General features: G+C 43.3%; 1 protein-coding gene across 2 annotated transcripts in view; it reads right to left on the bottom strand.

Moving 5' to 3' along the window:
• Nucleotides 1-22,520, bottom strand: part of COG2 (component of oligomeric golgi complex 2) — a 273,237-nt gene that overhangs the window by 95,209 nt on the left and 155,508 nt on the right. For both annotated transcript variants that reach the window (XM_056566965.1, XM_056566966.1), the window contains 2 exons: nt 6,144-6,283; nt 4,655-4,716 (listed from right to left, as the gene is read on the bottom strand). In XM_056566965.1, the coding sequence (XP_056422940.1) occupies nt 4,655-4,716; nt 6,144-6,283 (202 nt within the window). The remainder of the gene's footprint in view (nt 1-4,654; nt 4,717-6,143; nt 6,284-22,520) is intronic.

The following is a 22,520-nucleotide window of genomic DNA, read 5'->3' as shown; positions in this document are numbered from 1 at the left end:
AAAAAGAAAAACACTACATATACACCCCCTTACACTGTCCCCCCCAATAAAAATGAAAAACGTATTGTACAGCAGTGTTTCCAAAACGGAAAACTGTTTTGTTTTCCTAAACTGTAGCTCTCCAGATGTTGCAAAACTACAAATACCAGCATGCCCAGACCGCAAACCGCTGTCTCGGCATGCTGGGAGTTGTAGTTGCGTACCTCCAGCTGTTGCATAACTACTGTTTTGAAACAGCTGGAGGCACACAGGTTCTTTTACCTAACTCAATATTTTCCAACCAGTGTGCCTCCAGCTGTTTCAAAACAGTAGTTATGCAACAGCTGGAGGTACGCAACTACAACTCCCAGCATGCCGAGACAGTTGTTTGCGGTCTGGGCATGCTGGTATTTGTAGTTTTGCAACATCTGGAGAGCTACAGTTTAGGAAAACAAAACAGTTTTCCGTTTTGGAAACACTGCTGTACAATACGTTTTTCATTTTTATTGGGGGGGACAGTGTAAGGGGGTGTATATGTAGTGTTTTTCTTTTTATTGTGTTAGTGTAGTGTTTTTAGGGTACATTCGCACTGGCGGGTTACGGTGAGTTTCCCGCTAGGAGAAATTTGCCGCAGCTCAAACTTCAAGAAACTTAATGTAAACCTGCCCGTGTGAATGTACCCTGTACATTCACCTGGGGGGGGGGGGGCGAAGCGGCAAACCTGCAGCTGTTTCAAAACTACAACTCCCAGCATGTTCTGACAGACCGTGCATGCTGGGAGTTGTACTTTTGCAACAGCTGGAGGCACACTGGTTCAGTTAGGTTCTGTTACCTAACTCAATATTTTCCAACCAAACTGAACCAGGGTGCCTCCAGCTGTTGCAAAACAACTCCCAGCATTTCCAGACAGCCACTGACTGCTAAAGCATGCTGGGAGTTTAGCAACAGCTGTAGGCACCCTGTTTGGGAATCAATGGTGTAGAATACCCCTATGTCCACCCCTATGCAATCCCTAATTTAGTCCTCAAATGCGCATGGCTTGCGCATCTCACTTCGGAGCCCTGTCGTATTTCAAGGAAACAGTTTAGGGCCACATATGGGTTATTTCCATACTCGGGAGATATTGCCCTACAAATTTTGCGGGGCTTTTTCTCCTTTTACCCCTTATGAAAAGGAAAAGTTGGGGGCTAAACCAGCCTGTTAGTGTAAAAAAATAAACATTTTTACACTAACATACTTTTTATTTTCACAAGCGGTAAAAGGAAAAAAAAGACCCCCAAAATTTGTTACATAATTTCTCCTTGAGTACGGAAATACCCCATATGTGGGTGTAAAATGCCCTGCGGGCGCACAACAGGGCTCATGAGTGAGAGTGCACCATGTACATTTGAGGCCTAAATTGGTGATTTGCACAGGGGTGGCTGATTTTACAGCGGTTCTGACAAACGCAAAAAAATAAATACCCACATGTGATCCCATTTTGGAAACTGATGGGAAAATGAAAAAAATTTAAAAATGTTTTCACTAAAACGCTGGTGTTACCCTAAATTTTTCATTTTCACAAGGGAAAATAGGAAAAATGCCCCTCAAAATTTGTAACCCCATTTCTTCTGAGTAAAAACATACCCCATATGTGGATGTAAAGTGCTCTGCTGGCGCACTACACTGCTCAGAAGAGAGGGAGCGCCATTGGGCTTTTGAAGAGAAAATGTGTCAGGAATTGAAGGCCACGTGTGTTTACAAAGCCCCCATGGTGCCAGAACAGTGGACCCTCCCCCCACATGTGACCCTATTTTGGAAACTACACCCCTCACAGAATTTAATAAGTGGTGCAGTGAGCATTTAAGCCCCACAGGTGTCTGGCAGATTTTTAAAAACAGTGGTCCGTGAAAATGTAATTTTTCATTTGCACAGCCCACTGTTCCAAAGATCTGTCAAACGCCAGTGAGGTGTAAATACTCACTGCACCCCTTATTAAATTCTGTGAGGGGTGTAGTTTCCAAAATGGGGTCACATGTGGAGGAGGGGGGTCCACTGTTCTGGCACCACGGGGGCTTTGTAAACACACATGGCCCCCGACTCCCATTCCAAACAAATTCACTCTTTAAAAGCTCAATGGTGCTCCTTCTCTTCTGAGCATTGTAGTTCGCCAGCAGAGCACTTGATGTCCACACATGGGGTATTTCCATACTCAGAAGAAATGGGGTTACAAATTTTGGGGGTCATTTTCTATTACTACCCCTTGTAAAAATGTAAAATGTGGGTGAAAACCAGCATTTTAGTGAAACTTTTTTTTTTTCATTTACACATCCAACTTTAACAAAAAGTCGTGAAACACCTGTGAGGTGTTAAGGCTCACTGTACCCCTTGTTACGTTCCTTGAGGGGTGTAGTCTCCGAAATAGTATTCCATGTGTTTTTATTTTTTTTTGCTGTGCTGGCACCATAGGGGCTTTCTAAATGCGACTTGCCCACCAAAAACCATTTCAGCAAAATTTGCTTTCCAAAAGCCAAATGTGACTCCTCTTCTGAGCATTGTAGTTTATCCGCAGAGCATTTTATATCCTAACATGGGGTATAAGATGGGGTTACAAATATTGGGGGGCATTTTCTCCCATTACCTTTTGTAAAAATGGTAAATTTTGGAAAAAAAATGCACTTTAGTGAAAAAGTTTTTTTTTTCATTTACACATCCCACTTTAACGAAAAGTCGTCAAACACCTGGGGGGTGTTAAGGCTCACTGGACCCCTTGTTATGTGCCTTGAGGGGTGTAGTTTCAAAAATGGTATGCCATGTGGGGGGGGGGGGTTTCTGCTGTTCTGGCACCATAGGGGTTTCCTAAATGCAACATGCCCCCCAAAAACTATTTCAGCAAAATTCACTCTCCAAAATCCCATTGTCGCTCCTTCCCTTCTGAGCCCTCTACTGCGCCCGCCAAACACTTCACATACACATATGTATGAAAAATTTCAATTTTGAAAATTTTGTGACAAATATAAAATTGCTGCTATACTTTGAAGCCCTCTGATGTCTTCCAAAAGTAAAAACTTGTCAACTTTATGATGCAAATATAAAGTAGACATATTGTATATGTGAATCAATATATAATTTATTTGGAATATCCATTTTCTTTATAAGCAGAGATCTTGAAAGTAAAAAAAAAATGCAACATTTTCAATTTTTTCATAAAATTTGGGAATTTTTCACCAAGAAATGATTCAAGTATCGATAACATTTTACCACTAATATAAAGTGGAATATGTCACGAAAAAACTGTCTTTGAATCAGAATGAAAGGTAAAAGCATCCCAGAGTTATTAATGCTTAAAGTCACAGTGGTCAGATGTGCAAAAAATGGCCGGGTCCTACACTGAAAATGCGGATCTGCAGAGAGGTAACAAGACATCCTTGTGTCCCGAAAAGATCTATTGGGATACAGGGATGTCCAGAATGTGACGGGGGGCTCCTGCGGGCTGCTTAGTGGGGTCCGCGGATCCCCCGCCCCAGGCTTGATTAGGGTGTACTCAGGCACACCCGACACACCCCGTGCGCACGCCTATGGCTTCTCCCCATCTTCGGCCGGCCTGTTACACTGCGAGCTGTGTCGGTCGCCCGGCGCCCCTGATGCTATGGCGCCCACCCCTAAGGCCGGCCCTGTGAACCCATACACAGAGGCTGGGCAGAATCCCATTTCTTGTAGAGCCCCTAAAGGATTTGTGCAATGCGGATGTTAGTGTCAGGATCAGGCTTCTGTCTGAGGGTTCAGGATTGTGTCTCCTGTTCACAGACAGGGGGAGATTTATCAAAATCTGTGCAGAGGAAGAGTGGTGCAGTTGACCGTAGCATCCAATATGATTATTTCTTTCAATTTTCAGAGACCTCTTTAAAAATGAAAGAAACAATCTGATTGGTTGCTACAGGCAACTGCTACACTTTTCCTCTGGACAGGTTTTGATAAATCTACCCAACAGTGTCTATCCTCCTAGTTGTATTTCTCTTTTTTTCTTTCTCTGTGTGCTCTCTCGCGCTGTGCTGGTCAAACTGAATGCTACTAACGGCTGGTTAGGGCTATAGTGTAAAAATGCCCCCCCCGCTTACTCCTATTGGCCTTTAAGATGACTGAAAGGTAAACCAGCTAATCAGATGATAAGCTGGGTCATCATGTGATATGCTGGTCACCCTGATGTAATGCTAGTGCCCCCTGCTCCTCCCTCTTCCTCTGGGCACTCAACCACATGCTTTTTATGTATTTACATGCTTATATCTTTTCGCGTGAAACAAATTGGTAGTAGTTCTAAAGCTCGGCGAGCAAAGCAAAACACAAAGTTCGGGTCGAATCTGGGTTCGCAAGGTTCGGCTCTTTCAAAACTATTCATCAGGGTCACCCGCACTACCAGCCTATACCACCAGATTAGTACGGGTGACACTGATAACAGTTTCACTTCAAACCAAGTCAGGTGGGGAAGAGGTCAAAGTAGTGCAGCCCAGTGGAAACTGTACCATGGCCATTTTTAAAACTGTGTTTTAGTGTAACACATAATTCTGTGTAATAAGGATGACTGTAATTTCATGCATCTGCTGCCAGTTCCTTTTGAGTATATGTTTTATGGTTGCTTTTGCATTTATAGGAGTTAACGGATACAATAATAACTGAAATATGATATGACTATTCATACCTGAAGCTTCCTCTAGGTGAAAAAGTAAGGCAGATTCTAGGCTTCCTGCTATTTCTTTAAACCTAAGGAAGAAAAGCTAAATTATAATAATGCTTTGTTTACACTGTGTTCATGGTCCACATTTGAAGTCAACTGTATATGTCACATACCATACAATTGTTTGGTTCAAGACCTCCATGTACTATAAAAAAAATTATATACCAACATACTGTATTTACCAGCCAAATATATGGCAAAAGGTAACTTTTCGCATTAATTTGCATTAGAAAATCCTTCCAGATCAGTGTTTATATCAAACCCACATTACAGACCAGACTTGTTAAACATTTTGATTGGTTGGGGTCTGGATGTTCAGACTCCCACTGATCATTAGTTAGAGGTGGGAGACGCACCTGTCTTATGCAGTGACATGGAGATTGCAGTGAGTCAGGTAGTGAATATTTTAAGTGCCTGACTCTCCCAGCTCTAGCTAATGATCGTAAGATTACAAAAAGACAGACCCTGAATGATCAAAACATGTCCCTTTGACATTTCAAATGTTTTTCCAAGTAACAGACACTTTATAAAAATTTGGCACTTCAGTGGCTGCTTGTGCACCTCTGACCAAAATCAACGCTAGCTCTTGCTTGCAGGCATAAGGTTTATTAATTCTGCTAGATGCAGGAGGAGTCACAGACCTCTTGGTATTTCTAGGAGCAGGGTGCATGGCTAGGCCAAGTACTTAATTGTGACAGCTGCATGTGGCGGCCAAACAGCACAATGTTGCAGCAACATTTATAATTATATAATTTTATTTTATTTATGTGTATTTTATTTCCTTTTTTGTTTAAAATTTTTTCAACAGATTATATGTTGATCTAAAAAGTGACAGCACAAAAAAAATCCTTCATCCGGCAAAAAAAATTTCTGTTGTAATATTGGTGCATGTTTTTCTTTCCTTCTTTCCTTTACAATGGATTAAAGAAGTAGTCCTTTACATGAGCACTAAAGCTTGTGTATTCCCAGCTCTCCCCTAGAAATGCATGGAGGGGGATAGGGGATAAGTGTCTGATCACAAAGATCCGATCACTGCACCCCCCCCCCCCCCCCCCCCCCAACCCCGGGATCAGACACTTATCCCCTATTCTTTGTATAAGGAATACATTTTCCAACATGGAACTACTCCTTTAAAAAGCCACTCCACAAAATATTTAGCGTGTCCTAATCTTTTTTACTGTGAAAAATACTATTCCCTGTCATTTATTTTTTTGGTCTGTTGCAAATTTTTATGCAAAAAAATCTGCTACGTTAGAAGGTGGCGAATATAAGAATGTACAATATTTTATGCTCCATGAAAACTTGATAATAAAATCCAGGGGAATTTTTTTTTTTTTATAAAACTAAAAACATTATGAAATCTTAAATTTTCCAGCTTAACAAGTAATATCCATACATAAATAATTCTGAGACAGTATTCTGCCTGAAATTTTAAAAAGTTTTGTATAGTTACCTTATCTGAAAATACACTGGCAAATTCCACCTGTTATTAAAACTGTGGTAAGAGGGATGTGCACGCAGTCTTCTTACACTTGCCTGAGAACCACATTGTCTTTCAAATTTTCTCAGAAAATCCATGCTAACACTGTATTTCTGCAGAAAAAAATAAATAAAAGGTTAATGGGCACACTTGCACAGTCAACTTAAGGAGCTTTCCAACAACATGAACAGCATATCAAATAAATTGCACCCCCTAGCCATCAGTTATGTCGTTTGAAGATCTTTTGAGAAGCCTATACCAATATGCTATTTAGATATTTTTACTATAGACTTTTAACTTATATCATGTCAAAGTGTTTTACGTTTTAAAAATTTTTTTTCAAAGGGGTATTCCAGGATTTTTTTTTTATTTGACTATGCTACAGGGGCTGTAAAGTTAGGGTCGTTCATAATATAATGGCTGTACCTGTGTGTGATGGTTTTCTAACAATTGTTCTGTGATTTTCACCCCACTATTTATTTTTAACAGCATACAAAATGACTGTTGTCTCAGATTTTTCCCAACTTACAATTCGGCCGAGACCTGACTCACTCGTCAGCTGATGACAGGGAGCCTGTCTGCTTCAGTGGGTGGAGGGATCGCTTGGTGGGAGAGGGATCAATCTGCAACTATTGCAACAGCTGTAGGAACACCGATTGAAAACCACAGGTCTTTGAATGGATGCAGCTCGTTTATGTTTCAATGGGTGGGGTAGCTGATGTGTGGGAGGGAGGGAAATGGAATTGTGGGATTTGTAGTCAAAAAAAGAAAAGTCAAAGGAAATACCAGTTCACAAAAAGCTAGCCACAGTGTTATGGTAATCTCACAACATAGCCATTTAGCCCCAAGACAAGCGCATATCCTTCCTAAGCATGTCCATTACTATCTGCCAGGTACGAACTAAAATCACCCTATGGTGGATATTCCCTTTAAGTGTTGCAATATCTTGCACTACCAAACGTAATACAGAAGTACTAAAGCTGTACATGCAAATATACAAATATTAACATAAACTAAGTTAGTAAACAGTTCATGACAGCAGTTAGTAAAATTCAATCTAATAAGGGAGTATGCCCTGCTAAGAATAGCAGGTATTGTGGAATAGCTACATACACCAAGGCAGGGAGTACAATCAATCAACAATAACCATTATACAACAGAATAACAAAACAAAGGTGAAAGTTAAGTAATGCATTTGCAGTATAATGGAGAATGGAAGCCAGCAGGATTTCAAGGAAAACATTCCATCACATTACCATGTATATGGCTATAGCTGTAAAAGAGATGGTTTGCACCTTATATGTCTGCCAATGATCCCAAGTGTCATAGAATTTCTTTGGCAGGCCCCTACCAATAGCCTCAATCTCCTCTAAAGAATAAGGCTAGGTTCAGACTACGGAATCTCCGGGCAGAAAATCTCCGCCCGGAGATTCCGAGTGTGGCCAGCGCTGACTGAATCAGTCTGCGCTAGGACCGCGCGGACACTGAAGTATCCAATACACTGCAATGTGTTCCGCACAGATTTCCGCCTGAAGAAAGAGCAACGCCTTTCTTCAGGCGGAAATTTCCAAGCGGATTTTCTGTTCAAAAAATCCGCTTCACAAATTCCGAAGTGTGAATTTGTGAACGGAAAACCGTTCACTACACTATAAATTTTAGCAAGCGGAATTTCCGCCTACAATTTCAAAGCAGAACTGCAGGCGGAAATTCCGTAGTCTGACCCTATCTAGATGTATTGAATGGTTGGAGTTAGTTTTGTCTTGGTGGGTATCTGCGTCGATGCTGTGATCCAGATTCTCTGTCAGCAGAGAGCACTGTGGTCAAGATGTCAGCAGAAAGCTCTGTGTTCCAAAAAGAAAACAATTTCCTCTGTAGTATTCAGCAGCTAGTAAGTACTGGAAGGATTAAGCTTTTTTAATAGAAGTAATTTACAAATCTGTTTAACTTTCTGGCACCAGGAGTACCCCTTTAACCCCTTAAGGACGGAGCCCATTTTAACCTCTAGGACAAAGCCCTTTTTTGCAAATCTGACCACTGTCACTTTAAACATTAATAACTCTGGAATGCTTTTACTTATCATTCTGATATTGTTTTTTCGTGACATATTCTACTTTAACATAGTGGTAAATTTTTGTGAAAAATCCCCAAATTTGATGAAAATTTTGCATTTTTCTAACTTTGAAGCTCTCTGCTTGTAAGGAAAATGGATATTCCCAAAAATTTTTTAGGGGGGGATTCACATATACAATATGTCTACTTTATAATTGCATCATAAAATTGACAAGTTTTTACTTTTGGAAGACACCAGAGGGCTTCAAAGTTCAGCAGCAATTTCCCAATTTTTCACAAAATTTTCAAACTCACTATTTTTCAGGGACCAGTTCAGGTTTGAAGTGGATTTGAAGGGTCTTCATATTAGAAATACCCCATAAATGACCCCATTATAAAAACTGCACCCCCAAAGTATTCAAAATGACATTCAGTAAATGTTTTAACCCTTTAGGTGTTTCACAGGAAAAGCAGCAAAGTGAAGGAGAAAATTAAAAATCTTCATTTTTTACACTCGCATGTTCTTGTAGACCCAGTTTTTGAATTTTTACAAGGGGTAAAAGGAGAAAATGTATACTTGTATGCGTAATAGGGATCGACAGATTATCGGCACGGCCGATATTATCGGCCGATATTCAAGCTTTTTCCAGTTATCGGTATCGGCTTCTAACCTGCCGATAATGCGCAAAACAAGGCGTGCGCACGAATCACGGGACTTCAGTCCCGGCCCTGAACTTCAGGCCGGGACCGAAGCCCCGCGATTCATGCGCACGCCTTGTTTTGCCGTGCGGAGCAATTGCCTGACAGCTGACAGCACGGTGGAGAGGGAGCTGTCAGCTGTCCCGCTCATCCACTCCCTCACCTTTCTCACGCTGCCATCCACGGCAGCGGCGTCACTTGGTCATATTATCCGGGGCCTGAGCCCCATATGTCAGCAAAGGAGCCCTTGCACTTTTTCTTTTAATAAAAGCATATGCGGACCTTGCCGCTCTCCTCCCCTTCTGCACTAAAGGGGACCTCGCTCCGGGCCGGTGTTATAAAGGAAACTGTGTCCCTGTGGAGGAGAGTCACATTCTGCTACAGGGACACAGTTTTCTTTATTACAACAGTGGTGAGTCAACAGGCAGGGACGCAGCACACGACGCAGGCACGCACCTAACGTCACGGTCCGTACCCTGGCTGGAGGAGGAGGAGGAGGACATCCCGCCGCCACAGAGCTGCTACAGCTGTCCTCCCCACAAGGTGCGAAGGTGGGTGAAAAGGAGGATGGGGGAGAGAAAGAGCAGTATGGAATGAGGGAGGGGGCTGTAATTGGAGTGTGGAAAATAAGAGGGGGGGGGGGGGGTTTAGAAGATAATAAAGCATCAAAGAGGTGTGTGTGTGGTGTGTGTGGTTGATGGCAGAGAAGTTTTAATAATTATAGAGGAGTCGGGGAGGAGGGCAGAAAAGTGTGGTGGAGAAGGAGACAAGGGGATCTGGGGGGGACTTAGTGGCTGGAGGAGGATAACAGAGGGTCTGAGAGTGACTAAGGCAGTGGTGTCCAAACTGTGGCCCTCCAGATGTTACAAAACTACAACTCCCAGCATGCCCGGACAGCCAATGGAACGGGCATGCTGGGAATTGTAGTTTTGCAACATCTGGAGGGCCACAGTTTGGACACCACTGGACTAAGGGTTCCGAACAAGGGGGAAAAGGGGGATCTGGAGGAGAACTCAGAGGTCTGGGGGGACTAAGCGCTCATCCACACTGCGGACATTCGGCTGGCATAATTTCACTGTGGAAATCCACTAGCAGCAGAGTCCTATTGTTTAAAATGGGATTCTGCTGCTCTGTGTATACTGTGGAATTGCCACAGTGGAATTATGCTGGCACAATGGACGTCTTCCCAAAGAATGAACATGTTTATCCTGCCACACTGCATTGCTGTCGGCGTGGTCCTATCACTGAGGACTTAGGTGACGCCTGCTGCAGGCAGAATTCTGCCGACTGAATGTCCGCAGTGTGGGCAAGCCCTTAGAGGTCTGAAAGACGAGGACAAAGATGAGTCTGGGGGGGGGGGGGACTTAGGGGTCCGAGGGAGGTCACCACAAGGGTGGGATTCTGCCTAACAGATGAAACCGTGTATGGCATGATGTCTGGCAGGGTTATATTTAAGGGAATAGGGGGAGATTCATTAAAACCTGTCCAGAGGAAAAGTTGCTGAGTTGCTCATAGCAACCAATCAGATCGCTTCTTTCATTTTGCAGAGGCCTTGTTAAAAATGAAAGAAGTGATCTGATTGGTTGCTATGGGCAACTCAGCAACTTTTCCTCTGGACAGGTTTTGATGAATCTCCCCCATAGTATCTGGCAGGATTACAATGATTATTGACTTCATACAGACAATGAGAATCTGCTGACAAAATGAGGAACCAATGATGTCCAAGCGTCAACTCTGCAGAGAAGATGGAAGAAGTTCTAGCGTCTGGACCAGATGAAGAAAAAAAGAAAAGACAGCAGAGAAGACGTCTCCTGTGAGTCAAACCATTGTATAGTCTGCCTGTTTCTCATCTGAGCTGTAGTCACTTGAAAGTCCTGCAGTGAAACTATACCCCAATAAGTGGTTCTGAAGCTGTGACAAAACAACAACTCCCATCATGCCTGAAGCTTTCCATGGATGATGGGAGTTGTTCCTTTGCAACAGCTGAAAAGCCACTTGAACCAAGGAGATTTTACCATGCAGCCCATTTTATTTTGGTGGGAGTCCAGCTGCTGGGTCCCCCACAATAAAAGGGCTGCATAGTCTAATATGCACAGGCCTATTTTAGGTCCCGCTCTGGCCCTGGACAGGACGGTGATTATGCAGCAGCTGCACGCTACCTTTGGAGCTCCAACCACTGCTCCTCTGGTCCGGGTACCTACTGCTATGGCCCATAGGCTGCGGACCAGAGGAGCAGTGGTTGGAGCACAGAAGCAAGGAAGTACAAAGACATATACTGTACACTGTATATAGTGTATATTGTAGACTGAGTGACCCTGCCGAGTGACTCCGCCACCTATGATCCCTCCTTTTGGCCTTAACCTCCACAGATTATTGGTATCGGTATCGGCCCTAAAAATTCGATATCGGTCGATCCCTAATGCGTAACCCAATTTCTCTTGAGTAAGCACATACCTCATATGTCTATGTAAAGTGTTCGGCGGGCGCAGTAGTGGGCTCAGAAGCGGAGGAGCGACAAGGGGATTTTGGAGAGTACGTTTTTCGGAAATGGTTTTTGGGGGGCATGTCGCATTTAGGAAGCCCCTATGGTGCCAGAACCGCAAAAAAAAAACACATGGCATACCATTTTGGAAACTAGACCCCTTGAGGAACATAACAAGGAATAAAGTGAGCCTTAATACCCCACAGGTGTTTCACGACTTTTGCATATGTAAAAAAAACTTTTTTTTTCACTAAAATGCTGGTTTTCCCCCAAATTTCACATTTTTTAAAGGGTTAATAGCAGAAAAGACCCCCCCCCCCCTCCCAAAAAAAAAAAAATTTGTAACCCCATCTCTTCTGAGTATGGAGGTACCCCATAAGTGGACCTGAAGTGCACTGCGGACGAACTACAATGCTCAGAAGAGGAGTGATATTTGGCTTTTTGACAGCAAATTTTGCTCGGGGGGCATGTCACATTTAGGAAGCCCCTATGGTGCTAGGACAGCAAAAAAAAAAAAAAAAAAAAACACATGGCATACCATTTTGGAAACTAGACCCCTCACAGAATGTAATGAGGGGTACAGTGAGCATTTACCCCCCACTGGTGTCTGACAGATCTTTGGAACAGTGGGCTGCGCAAAATTTTTCATTTTCACGGACCACTGTTCCAAAGGTCCGTCAGACACCTGTGGGGTGTAAATTTTCTCACTGCACCCCTTATTACATTCCGTGAGGGGTGTAGTTTCCAAAATGGGGTCACATGGGGGTGTGTTTTTTTTTTTTTTTTTTTTGCGTTTATCAGAACACCTGTAACAATCGGCCACCCCTGTGCAAATCACCTCAAATGTATATGGTGCACTCTCCCTTCTGGGCCTTGTTATGTGCCCCCAGAGCACTTTGCGCCCACATATGGGGTATCTCCGTACTAGGGAGAAATTGCGTTACAAATTTTGGGGGGCTTTTTACCCTTTTACCTCTTGTGAAAATGAAAAGTATAGGGCAACACCAGCATGTTAGTGTAAAAATGTTTATTTTTTTACACTAACATGCTGGTGTGGACCCCAACTGTTCCTTTTCATAAGGGGTAAAAGAAGAAAAAGCCCCCCAAAATTTGTTAGGCAATTTCTCCCGAGTACGGCGATACCCCATATGTGACCCTATTCTGTTGCCTTGAAATACAACAGGGCTCCAAAGTGAGAGCGCCATGCGCATTTGAGGCCTAAATTAGGGACTTGCATAGGGGTGGACATAGGGGTATTCTACGCCAGTGATTCCCAAACAGGGTGCCTCCAGCTGTTGTTAAAACTCCCAGCATGCTTGGACAGTCAATTGCTGTCCAGAAATGCTGGGAGTTTTTGTTTTGCAACAGCTGGAGGCTCCATCTTAGAAACACTGCCGTACAATACGTTTTTCATTTTTATTGGGGAAGGAGGGTGGTGGGGAGGGGGGGGGGGGGTCAGTGTACGTGTGTATATGTAGTGTTTACTCTTTATTTTAGGTTAGTGTAGTGTTTTTAGGTTACATTCACACTGGAGGCAGATTACACTGAGTCTCCCGCTAGGAGTTTGAGCTGCGGCGGAAAATTTGCTGCAGCTCAAACTTGAAGCGGGGAACTCACTGTAATCTGCCGCCAGGGTGAATGTAGCCTGTACATTCACATGGGAGGGGGGTCAAAACTACAACTCCCAGCATGCACTGACAGACCATGCATGCTGGGAGTTGTAGTTTTGCAACAGCTGGAGGCACACTGGTTGGAAAACCTTGAGTTAGGTTCTATGACCTAACTCAGTATTTTCCAACCAGTGTGCCTCCAGCTGTTGCAAAACTACAACTCCCAGCATGTACTGATTGCGGAAGGGCATGCTGGGAGATGTAGTTATGCAACGGCTGGAGGCACCCAAGTACAACTCCCAGCATGCCAAGACCGCCTTATGCTGTTCCTGAATGCTGGGAGTTGTAGTTTTGCAAGATTTAGAGGGGTTCAGGTTGTAAATCACTGTCCAGTGGTCTCAAAACTGTGGCCCTCTAAATATTGCAAAACTACAACTTGCAGCATGCCCACACAGCAAACAGCTGTCTGGGCATGCTGGGAGTTGCAGCTTTGCAACATCTGGAGGGCCACGGTTTAGAGACCACTGTAAACTGTGGCCCTCCGGATGTTTCTAGGCAACAACTCACCTAGCAGGACCCGGATGAATTGCTGCCGCCGCACGTGGGGGATCCCCGCATGGAGGATCCTGCTCCGGGATCCAGGGAAGGGACCTTCGGCGCCGGTCCCTGGACAGTTCCCCCGTTTTGCCTGGACACCGATAGGTGGGCAAAGCGGGGGAACCGAACTTTAACCCCACCCCCCTCCCCCGGTCTGCTATCGGTCGGTCGCTCGGCCGACCAATTGCAGGGATAGGAGGGGTGGCACCCCTGCCACCAAACTCCTATCCCTTCAGGGGGATCGAGGGTGTCTCAGGTCTGAATTGACCTGCGATTTGCGCCCATTGCGATCATGGGGGGGTCTCAGGACCCCCTCAGCGATGTGTCGGGATGCCTGCTGTTAGATAACAGCTGCTATCCTGGCCCGATCACTGCTACCGGTGACGCGACGCTCCCGGAACCCCGTGACGTACATGTACGTCGCTGCGCGCCAAGTGAAACTTCGCGGCGCCGTACATGTACGTCGCTCGCCGTGAAGGGGTTAAGAAAGAGGAGGGCTAACTGTGGGGATAGAGTAAATCATCTCCCTATAACCTTAGCGAGTAGGTGTTTCACCTCCATCCAATAAGTAGTAATAACCAGACTGGACCATAGTATATGCAGTAGGGCGCCTTTCTGGGTGCAGATGCGTTAGAGGAAAACGGTCATCCTGTTCACCGGGTTATAGTGTGGGTGAACAAGAGACCGATGCGGGGTCTCTTACTAAGATACCTACCTTCAGTCCTGTGTCCGGTGGTCCCTCTGAAGATCAGCTTCTATCTTCGCTAAATTGTGCGCTGGAGGTGGGCCCACCTGGTGAATTTGAATATTCATGGTCGCTGGTCACATGAGCGCTCAGTAGACACAAGCACTCATGTGACCAGTGGCCATGAATATTCAAATTCACCCGGCAGGCCGCCTTCAGCACACAGTTCAGAAAGCGGATTTTCAGAGGGACCAGGCGCCAGACTGAAGGTAGGTATCTTAGTCAGAGACCCCGCATCGGTCTCCTATAACATGGTGTATTGGGTTTAGTATGGGTGAACAGGATGATCATTTTCCTTTAACAAATCTCTGAACATATGGGATACATAGTTCTCAGGTGTAAGGGGGGTATATCACCTGAGAATAGTTTTTTAATGCGGCTTCTATGTGGGAGAAAGATTTCAGAGAAGAGTAAATATCTATAGGACCGGGCCCACGCGGCCGAAAAGAAGGGCACATTAAGTTCCAATTCCCATGCTGCCATAGAGTTAGTACTTGAGAGTTCCATATGTTGGGCCATCAATGTGTATATTGGTTTAAGACACTAGAGAGGATACTATAACTATAAAGTTGAGCAACATGGTGGATCCACAAGATATTCAGCAGGAGAGATTCAGATCTTTGATTGCTTTTGTGAGGACAGAAAAAGGTTTGGGACGGAGTATTGTGATGTCACCGCTCCGCCTCCTACCATAGATTTACATTAAAGGGGCGGAGCCGTGACGTCACGATACTCCGTCCCCTGCATCGCCCATCATGAGCCACAGAGCGATCCTCGCTCTGTGCAGCCGAGAAACGGGGATGCTGCAGGAGAGATCGCGCGGGTCCCCAGCAGCTAGACCCCCGTGATCAGATATCTTATCCCCTATCCTTTGGTTTAGGGGATAAGATGTCCAGGGGCGGAGTACCCCTTTAAACTTATTTGTTTCTCTCATAGAGACGTTCACTCTGGAAGGTGGCAAGACATCCCAATTTCTCAAATCATACTCTAAAAGCAAGGATAGCATATAGAGATATCAAGAAAATAATGCTTAGTGCTAAGATACAATATTTATTGTTATTTCCCTCAAAACTTAGAGCAGTATATAAAGATAACACACACCTTTTTCAAGATCCCAAAGAAGCTTCAGAGTAGTTGGATTCACAGTGTATTTAGGAATACTGAGTATCGCGGAAAATGGTTGGTAGGGGAAAGGCAGAGGCATATGAGTAAGAGATCTGTATTCCAGGATCAATGGGGGGAGGGGGGGGTGGGGAGAGTAGTTATTTTTTCTCTTCTTCTTAAGAGAAAACGGTTAGAATAATTACTAAAGGGGGATGTCTAACGAGGTGAAGCTGTCCGCGGTATATGACCAAATGACAATATCTCCCGGCAGTAATAGCTCTATTTAAAAACACACTTATCCAAAGAAACTGTTATGATGGCAAGAAGAAAGTGGGCATTCCTTGAGTTTCATTCTGCATTTTCTGCTTTAGTGGGGTATTGGTCTATTTTCATCATAGAGTATCATTTGAACCCCTTGGAGTGAATATGGATGATGGAGGAAGATGTGTGTTTATACATGGGATTTTTTTTTACTTAAACTATTATACTTTCTTAATAAATGTGGTGATATTCCAAGGATAATCAGGGGGATTTTAAAGGGGTACCCACCCCTCTTGGCAAGAGAATATAAATCAATTTATATTTGAAAAGAACTCAAAATACACTTTTCTTCCAGGGACAGAAAAGGTCCCAAGAGGGAGAAAAACGTAAGTTATATTTAGCAAATATAGTCAATAATCAGAGACTCAACTTCAATTAAAGCAACTAGAGATGGCGAATGGGAGATGAGGGCAGAAGAAGACACCACTTAATAGGAATTCCAAAACTCTTCAAAATTTATGTAGCTCTGAATTAGCAATAGGTGATGATGAAATTAAAAATGTTTGGAGGGCTTATCTATGCCCACACTTTCTGAGAAACAAAGAGGGGCAATGAGAGCCCCTATTGAGCTGTATGAACTGGAGATGGCACTGATATATTTGTTGGGCAATTCTGCCCCAGGGTCAGATGGTATACCATTTGAAGCCTACAAAAGGTGGGGGCATATAAGTCTCCCTAAATTACTGAAGGTATTGAATAGATCCTGCCTCTTTTCCTTTTTTTCTTTCCTCTATAAAATTATTTGATAAATTTGTTGTTTCTCCATTTTTTTTTATACCATGGTGCCATAAGATTAATTGTGAACATGGATTTGTTGCATGTACCAGCTGCTGTCCCCAGTTGTACAAGCTCTGCAGAGGCACAGGAGCACGACTGAAGTACTGCCAGCTACCTCAGCTGTGCTATTTTTTCTTATTGCTCTGTGATCGGGAGGTATCCTCGTCTCAAGACCTAGTAAGTGCATCCCTGTGCTGCTCTCAGGCTCCTGGACCTGCTCTTTTCCTCAGGAAGCGGATTGTTGCCCAGGGTGGGGAGGTGAGATGCTCCAGCTTTAGCTTTGCTCACCGAGAAGTATCTGCCTCTTCTGTCTAGATGATCCTTAGACAGCGGTTCGAGGGTGCATAATGCTGTGCCAGGTGTGTGCAAGTTGTTAATTTGGAAAACAAGATCCTGGATTTAGAGAAGAAACTGGCAAGACAGATATATTGAGAACATGCAGAGAAGTCTGTAGTTCACTGAGCAAGTTTGTAGTTCAACAAACAATTAGGTAGGGGAAAAAGCGTCAAAGAGGCTAGTCCTGATCTGACACACCCCAACAAGTTTGCAGGATGGAAGATGCAGGGGATGCTAATTCAGAGTTAGCATTACTCCAGCAAGACACCACCTCTGCTAGCTAGTAAAGTGTCTGCTCTAGTAGGGAAGGGAATAGGAGAGCAGGGCGAGGTCAGACAGCTGTTGGCAGTGGGGAACCTGATTATTAGGGGACAGACAAGGCAATCTGTCACAGACAGTGCATTGTCTTTCTTGCATTCGACTTCACAGATTACTGGGAGGGGCGGGATAATACCCAGCCATCATGGTGGAAGCTGGAGTGTCTTTAAAATGTCTTCAAGGACTTAGGCAGTAAGTATTTTTTTCAGAAATACTAGCAGTGCATGTACCACATCAGAGTGACAGCAGTAGATAATGGAAGTAAACAAGATTCTCAAAAACTGGCGTAGGAAGGAGGGGTTTGGGTTTATAGAAAAATTGGGTAAACTCTGTTGACTACAGGCTCTACAGTAGGTATGGGCTGCACCTTAAGGCAGCTGTGCTCGGGGAGAAGGTGGCCAGAAGGGTGGAGGAGTGTTTAAACTAGGGACTGGGGAGGAGAGAAATCACAAATTGTATCTATGGGAGAAGCGGAGGGAGGGGATAAAACTGGTCACCTCTAAATTCTGTGCTGACTATTGCTAGAAGTCTGAAAAAAGAAACTGGAACTGGAGTTGCTAATGTCTAAGGAAAACTATGACAGTGAGAATAAATGAGACACGGTTGGACAATGCTATGACTAGGAGGTTAACTTACAGGGTTACAGTATTTAGGATCATAAAAATTGGAAAGGAGGAAGAGTTTGCCTTCATGTAAAGACCACACTGTGGGCAGATATGGGAGGGAAATTATAATGTGGAATCATTATAGGTAGAAATATATGGAGAGAAAAATAGTAAAATACTGATAGGAGTTGCTATAAGATAGCAAATATAATGGAAGCAGCAGAGAATCTTTCATTGAGTTAAATACACAAGGCAACAAATCACAATGATATGGTTATTATGATGGGGACTTTAAAGGGGTATTCCAGGAAAAAACTTTTTTATATATATCAACTGGCTCCAGAAAGTTAAACAGATTTGTAAATTACTTCTATTAAAAAATCTTAATCCTTTCAGTACTTATGATCTTCTGAAGTTAAGGTTGTTCTTTTCTGTCTAAATCCTCTCTGATGACACCTGTCTCGGGAAACGCCCAGTTTAGAAGAGGTTTGCTATGGGGAATTGCTTCTAAACTGGGCGTTTCCCGAGACAGGTGTCATCAGAAAGCACTTAGACAGAAAAGAACAACCTTAACTTGAGAAGCTCATAAGTACTGAAAGGATTAAGATTTTTTTAATAGAAGTAATTTACAAATCTGTTTAACTTTCTGGAGCTAGTTGATCTATAAAATAAAGTTTTTTCCTGGAATACCCCTTTAACAATCCCAATATAAACTGGCAAACTGAGACCTGCGAATTTCATAGAAAACAAGTTTCTGGCTATGCTGTATCTATTGATAATTATCTATTCCAAATGGTGCAGGACACGTCGTGGTGGAGGGGGGGGGGGGGGTGATGGGACGGGAGGAATGCGGGGCAAGGGGGGTCAGGTGCCCTAATGGACTTAATGACCAAAAAAGAGTTACTAATGTGCAGATTATGGGACACTTAGGAAAAAGTTACCACAATATAACATATTATAACTTGTCCTTCAATAAGGGAACCTATTGAGAAGCCAGAAAAACAATGAACTTTAGGAGGGCAAAGAAAGAACCCCCCTGCCAATTATAGGCCTTTCAGTTTAACCTCGGTTTTATGTAAATTGTTTAAATGTTTTTCAAGAGATACTATATTGGAGTATCTCAAGAAAAAAAAAATGTATGACTCAATATCAGCATAGGTTTATGAGGGATTGGAAAGTGGCGGATGAGGATCAACACTAATACATTTAAGGTTATGCACATGGGGAGGAAAAACCCAGGCTGGGAATATGTACCAAATGAAAAAATACTGAGGACAACTGATAAGGAAAAGTACTTTCAGTCAAACGTAAATTTAACTGTCGCAACCAATGTAAGGCAGCTGCTGCCAAGGGAAAAGAAAATCGCGGTGTGCATCAAAAGAGGCACAGACACACACGACAAGGAAATTATTCTACCGCTGTACAAATCACTAGTCAGACCACACATGGAATACTGTGTACATTACTGGGCACCAGTGTACAAGAAAGATATAGTGGAGCTGGAGAGGGTTCAAAGATGGGCAACCAGAGTAATAAGGGGAATCGGAGGACTACAGTACCCAGAAAGATTAAACAAATTAGGGTTATTTAGTTTAGGCTAAGTTTAGTTTAGGCTAACAAGACTAATGAAGTGAAATAAATAAAGGTTTAACCCATATACATTATCCCCTTCCATATTAAGTTTTACACACACACACACACACATATATATATATATATACACACACACACACACACACACACACACATGTAAACCTAAACCTAATAAAAACAAGAAATATTTGATATTGCCATGTAACATAACATTTACATCATATGGTGAATGACATATGTTTAAAAAAAAAAAAAAAAAAAAAATAAACAGAATAGTGTTTTTTTTTATCACATCATATCCCAGAAAAAATTTAGTAAAAAGTGATCAAAGTCTGATCAATACCAAAATGGTACCAATAAAGACTACAGATAATGGTGCAAAAAATGAACCATCACACAGCCCTTTTATAAGGAGAAGTTATAGGGGTCAGAAGAGGACACTATAAAGCATACTACAAAAAGTCATGATTTATTTTTCAAAATAAGTTAAATTTATCAAAACCTATACAAATTGAGTATTGTTGAAATCATATTGACCTAAACAATAAAGATAATTTGTCATTTTTACTTTTTTTCAATTTTGTCCAACAAATAATTTTTGGAGGGTTTCACCTTAGATTTTGTGGTAAAATGAGTGATGTCCCAAAAAAAACATGGTCACTCTTAAACAAGCCTTAAAACAAGGGTCTGTAGTTGGAAAATTTAAGAAGTTATGGCAAATGGAAATAAAAAGTGGCCAGGAAAGGTTTAATATGAATGCTAAATGAAATGCTAAGTTTCTATACAGAAAATGCTGGGCACTACCTGTGTGAATATCGGGCTAGGTACTATTGAATGGTAACAGTGCGGCTCCCTGGAAGCTGGTCAGTGCCTGTGTAGGTGCTGGCAACGTGAGCCTGACGAAGCGCCTCGGCGCAACAACGGCCAGTCGCTCCATACCCCAGCGTCTTCACCTTCTGCCTCCACGCACCTTGTCTCTCGCTTTTGTGAACGAATAAAAAAGCCAACACAGCAAGACCTGAGTGAGTGCTCCGTGTTTTCTTTCTTCCTGATACATGAAATGCTAAGTTGCTTGCATTGCGGTTAGTACTGCTGTCCCCTAAAATACACAGATCAAGCAGGTTTTTTCTCCCGGCCTAGGTCAGTGAGCAGGGGGAGCAATTGCGATGTGTGCGAGTACATCCCATGCGCACAGCGACTCGCATATCACAGTGTGTCTACTCGTAGCGGCAGATTGCTGCTATGAGCAGGCACAGAGGATGCAGCACTGCAGGGTCCATGGTCTGTGAATCCGCAGCGTAAAATACGCTGCAGATCCGTCTGTGTGAATGAGCCCAAAAGGAGTATTCCGGGATTTTTTTTTTTTATTGACTATGCAACAAGTTAGTGTATTTCATAATATAGTGTCTGTACCTTTGTTTGATGGCTGGTCTCACCATCTTATGTGATCTTTGCTCTAGATGTTTATTTTTAGCAGAATACAAAAGGAGTGTTGTCTCAGATATTCCCAGGTTGCAGTGAGACCCAAGACATTACATCACTAGTCAAGTGTTGAAAGGGAGCCTGTCTAAGCTTCAATGGGTGGGGGGGGGAGATTTTTCTTCACATGAATGCAGGGAATTGTAGCTCAACTGTACTACAATGGGTGGGGTGGCTGATGTTTGTAAATGTGTGGTTATTTTTCCACCTCCCATACAAGAGATTCTGGGAATTGTAGTTCAGGAAAGGAACTCCAACAGGAAATAGCCATTTCACAAAAAGAAAGAGGCAGCGTTGTGGTAGTCTCCCAACACATCCATTTAGCTCCAAGAGAAGCACATTTTTTGCGTTTATGTCAGAACCGCTGTAACAATCAGCCACCCCTGTGCAAATCATCTCAGATGTACATGGCGCTCTCACTCCTGAGCCTTGTTGTGCATCCGCAGAGCATTTTACGTCCACATATGGGGTATTTCCGTACTCAGAAGAAAATTGTGTTACAAATTTTGTTGGTCTTTTTTTCCTTTTACTTGAAAATGAAAAGTATGAGGCAACACCAGCATGTTAGTGTAAAAAGAAATTTTTTTTTTTTTTACAATAAAATGCTGGTGTACACCCCAACCTTACCTTTTCATAAGGAGTGAAAGGAGAAAAAGCCCCCCAAAATTTGTTATGCAATTTCTCCCGAGTATGGAGATACCTCATATGGGGCACTAAACTGCAGCCTTGAAATACAAAGAGAAATACTCTCCAAAGTGAGAGAGTGCCATGCGCATTTGAGGCCTAAATTAGAGATTTGCATAGGAACTGACCTGGATGCAAGAATTACACTGGCGTCCGATACCAAAATTACCCTACGGCAGTGTTTCCCAAACAGAGTGCCTCCAGCTGTTGCAAAACACCCAGCATGCCTGGACGGTCACTGGCAACACTGGGAGTTGTTTTTCAACAGCTGGAAGCTCAGTTTTAGAAACCGTGCCGTACCAGACGTTTCTCATTTTTATTTGGGGGGGGAAGGGGGTTAGCTGTGTTGTGGTATAAGTATATGTAGCATTTTACCCTTTATTTAGTGTAGGTGTAGTGTAGTGTTTTTAGGGTACAATCACACGGGCGGGTTCACAGCGAGTTTCCCGCTGGGAGTTTGAAATGCAGCGGAAAATTTGCTGCATCTCAAACTTGCAGCGAGAAACCCAGTGTAAACCCGACCGTGTGAATGTAGTCTGTAGTCTGGCTGTCCGTGCATGCTGGGGGTTGAAGTTATGCAACAGCTGAGGCACACTGGTTTCAAAACACTGCACTGGGTAACAAACTGTTACGCAACCAGTATGCCTTCATCTGTTGCAAAAACTACAACCCCAGCATGCACGGACAGCTGAAGGGCATGCTGGGACTTGTAGTTATGCAACAGCTAGATTCATACTACTACAACTTCCAGCATGCCCTTTGGCTGTTCGTGCATGCTGGAGGTTGTAGCTATGCAACAGCTGGAAGCAAACTGGTTGCAAAACACTGAGTTTGTTACTTAACTCCGTGTTTCCCAACCAGTGTGCCTCCAGCTGTTGCAAAACTACAGCTCCCAGCATGCCCAGACAGCCGAAGAGCATGTTGGGAGTTGTAGTTATGCAACAACTGGAG

This window comes from Hyla sarda, chromosome 3, assembly GCF_029499605.1.
Source record: "Hyla sarda isolate aHylSar1 chromosome 3, aHylSar1.hap1, whole genome shotgun sequence".
In the NCBI taxonomy this organism is placed as follows: Eukaryota; Metazoa; Chordata; class Amphibia; order Anura; family Hylidae; genus Hyla; species Hyla sarda.
This window is presented reverse-complemented; position numbering and strand designations above follow the sequence as displayed.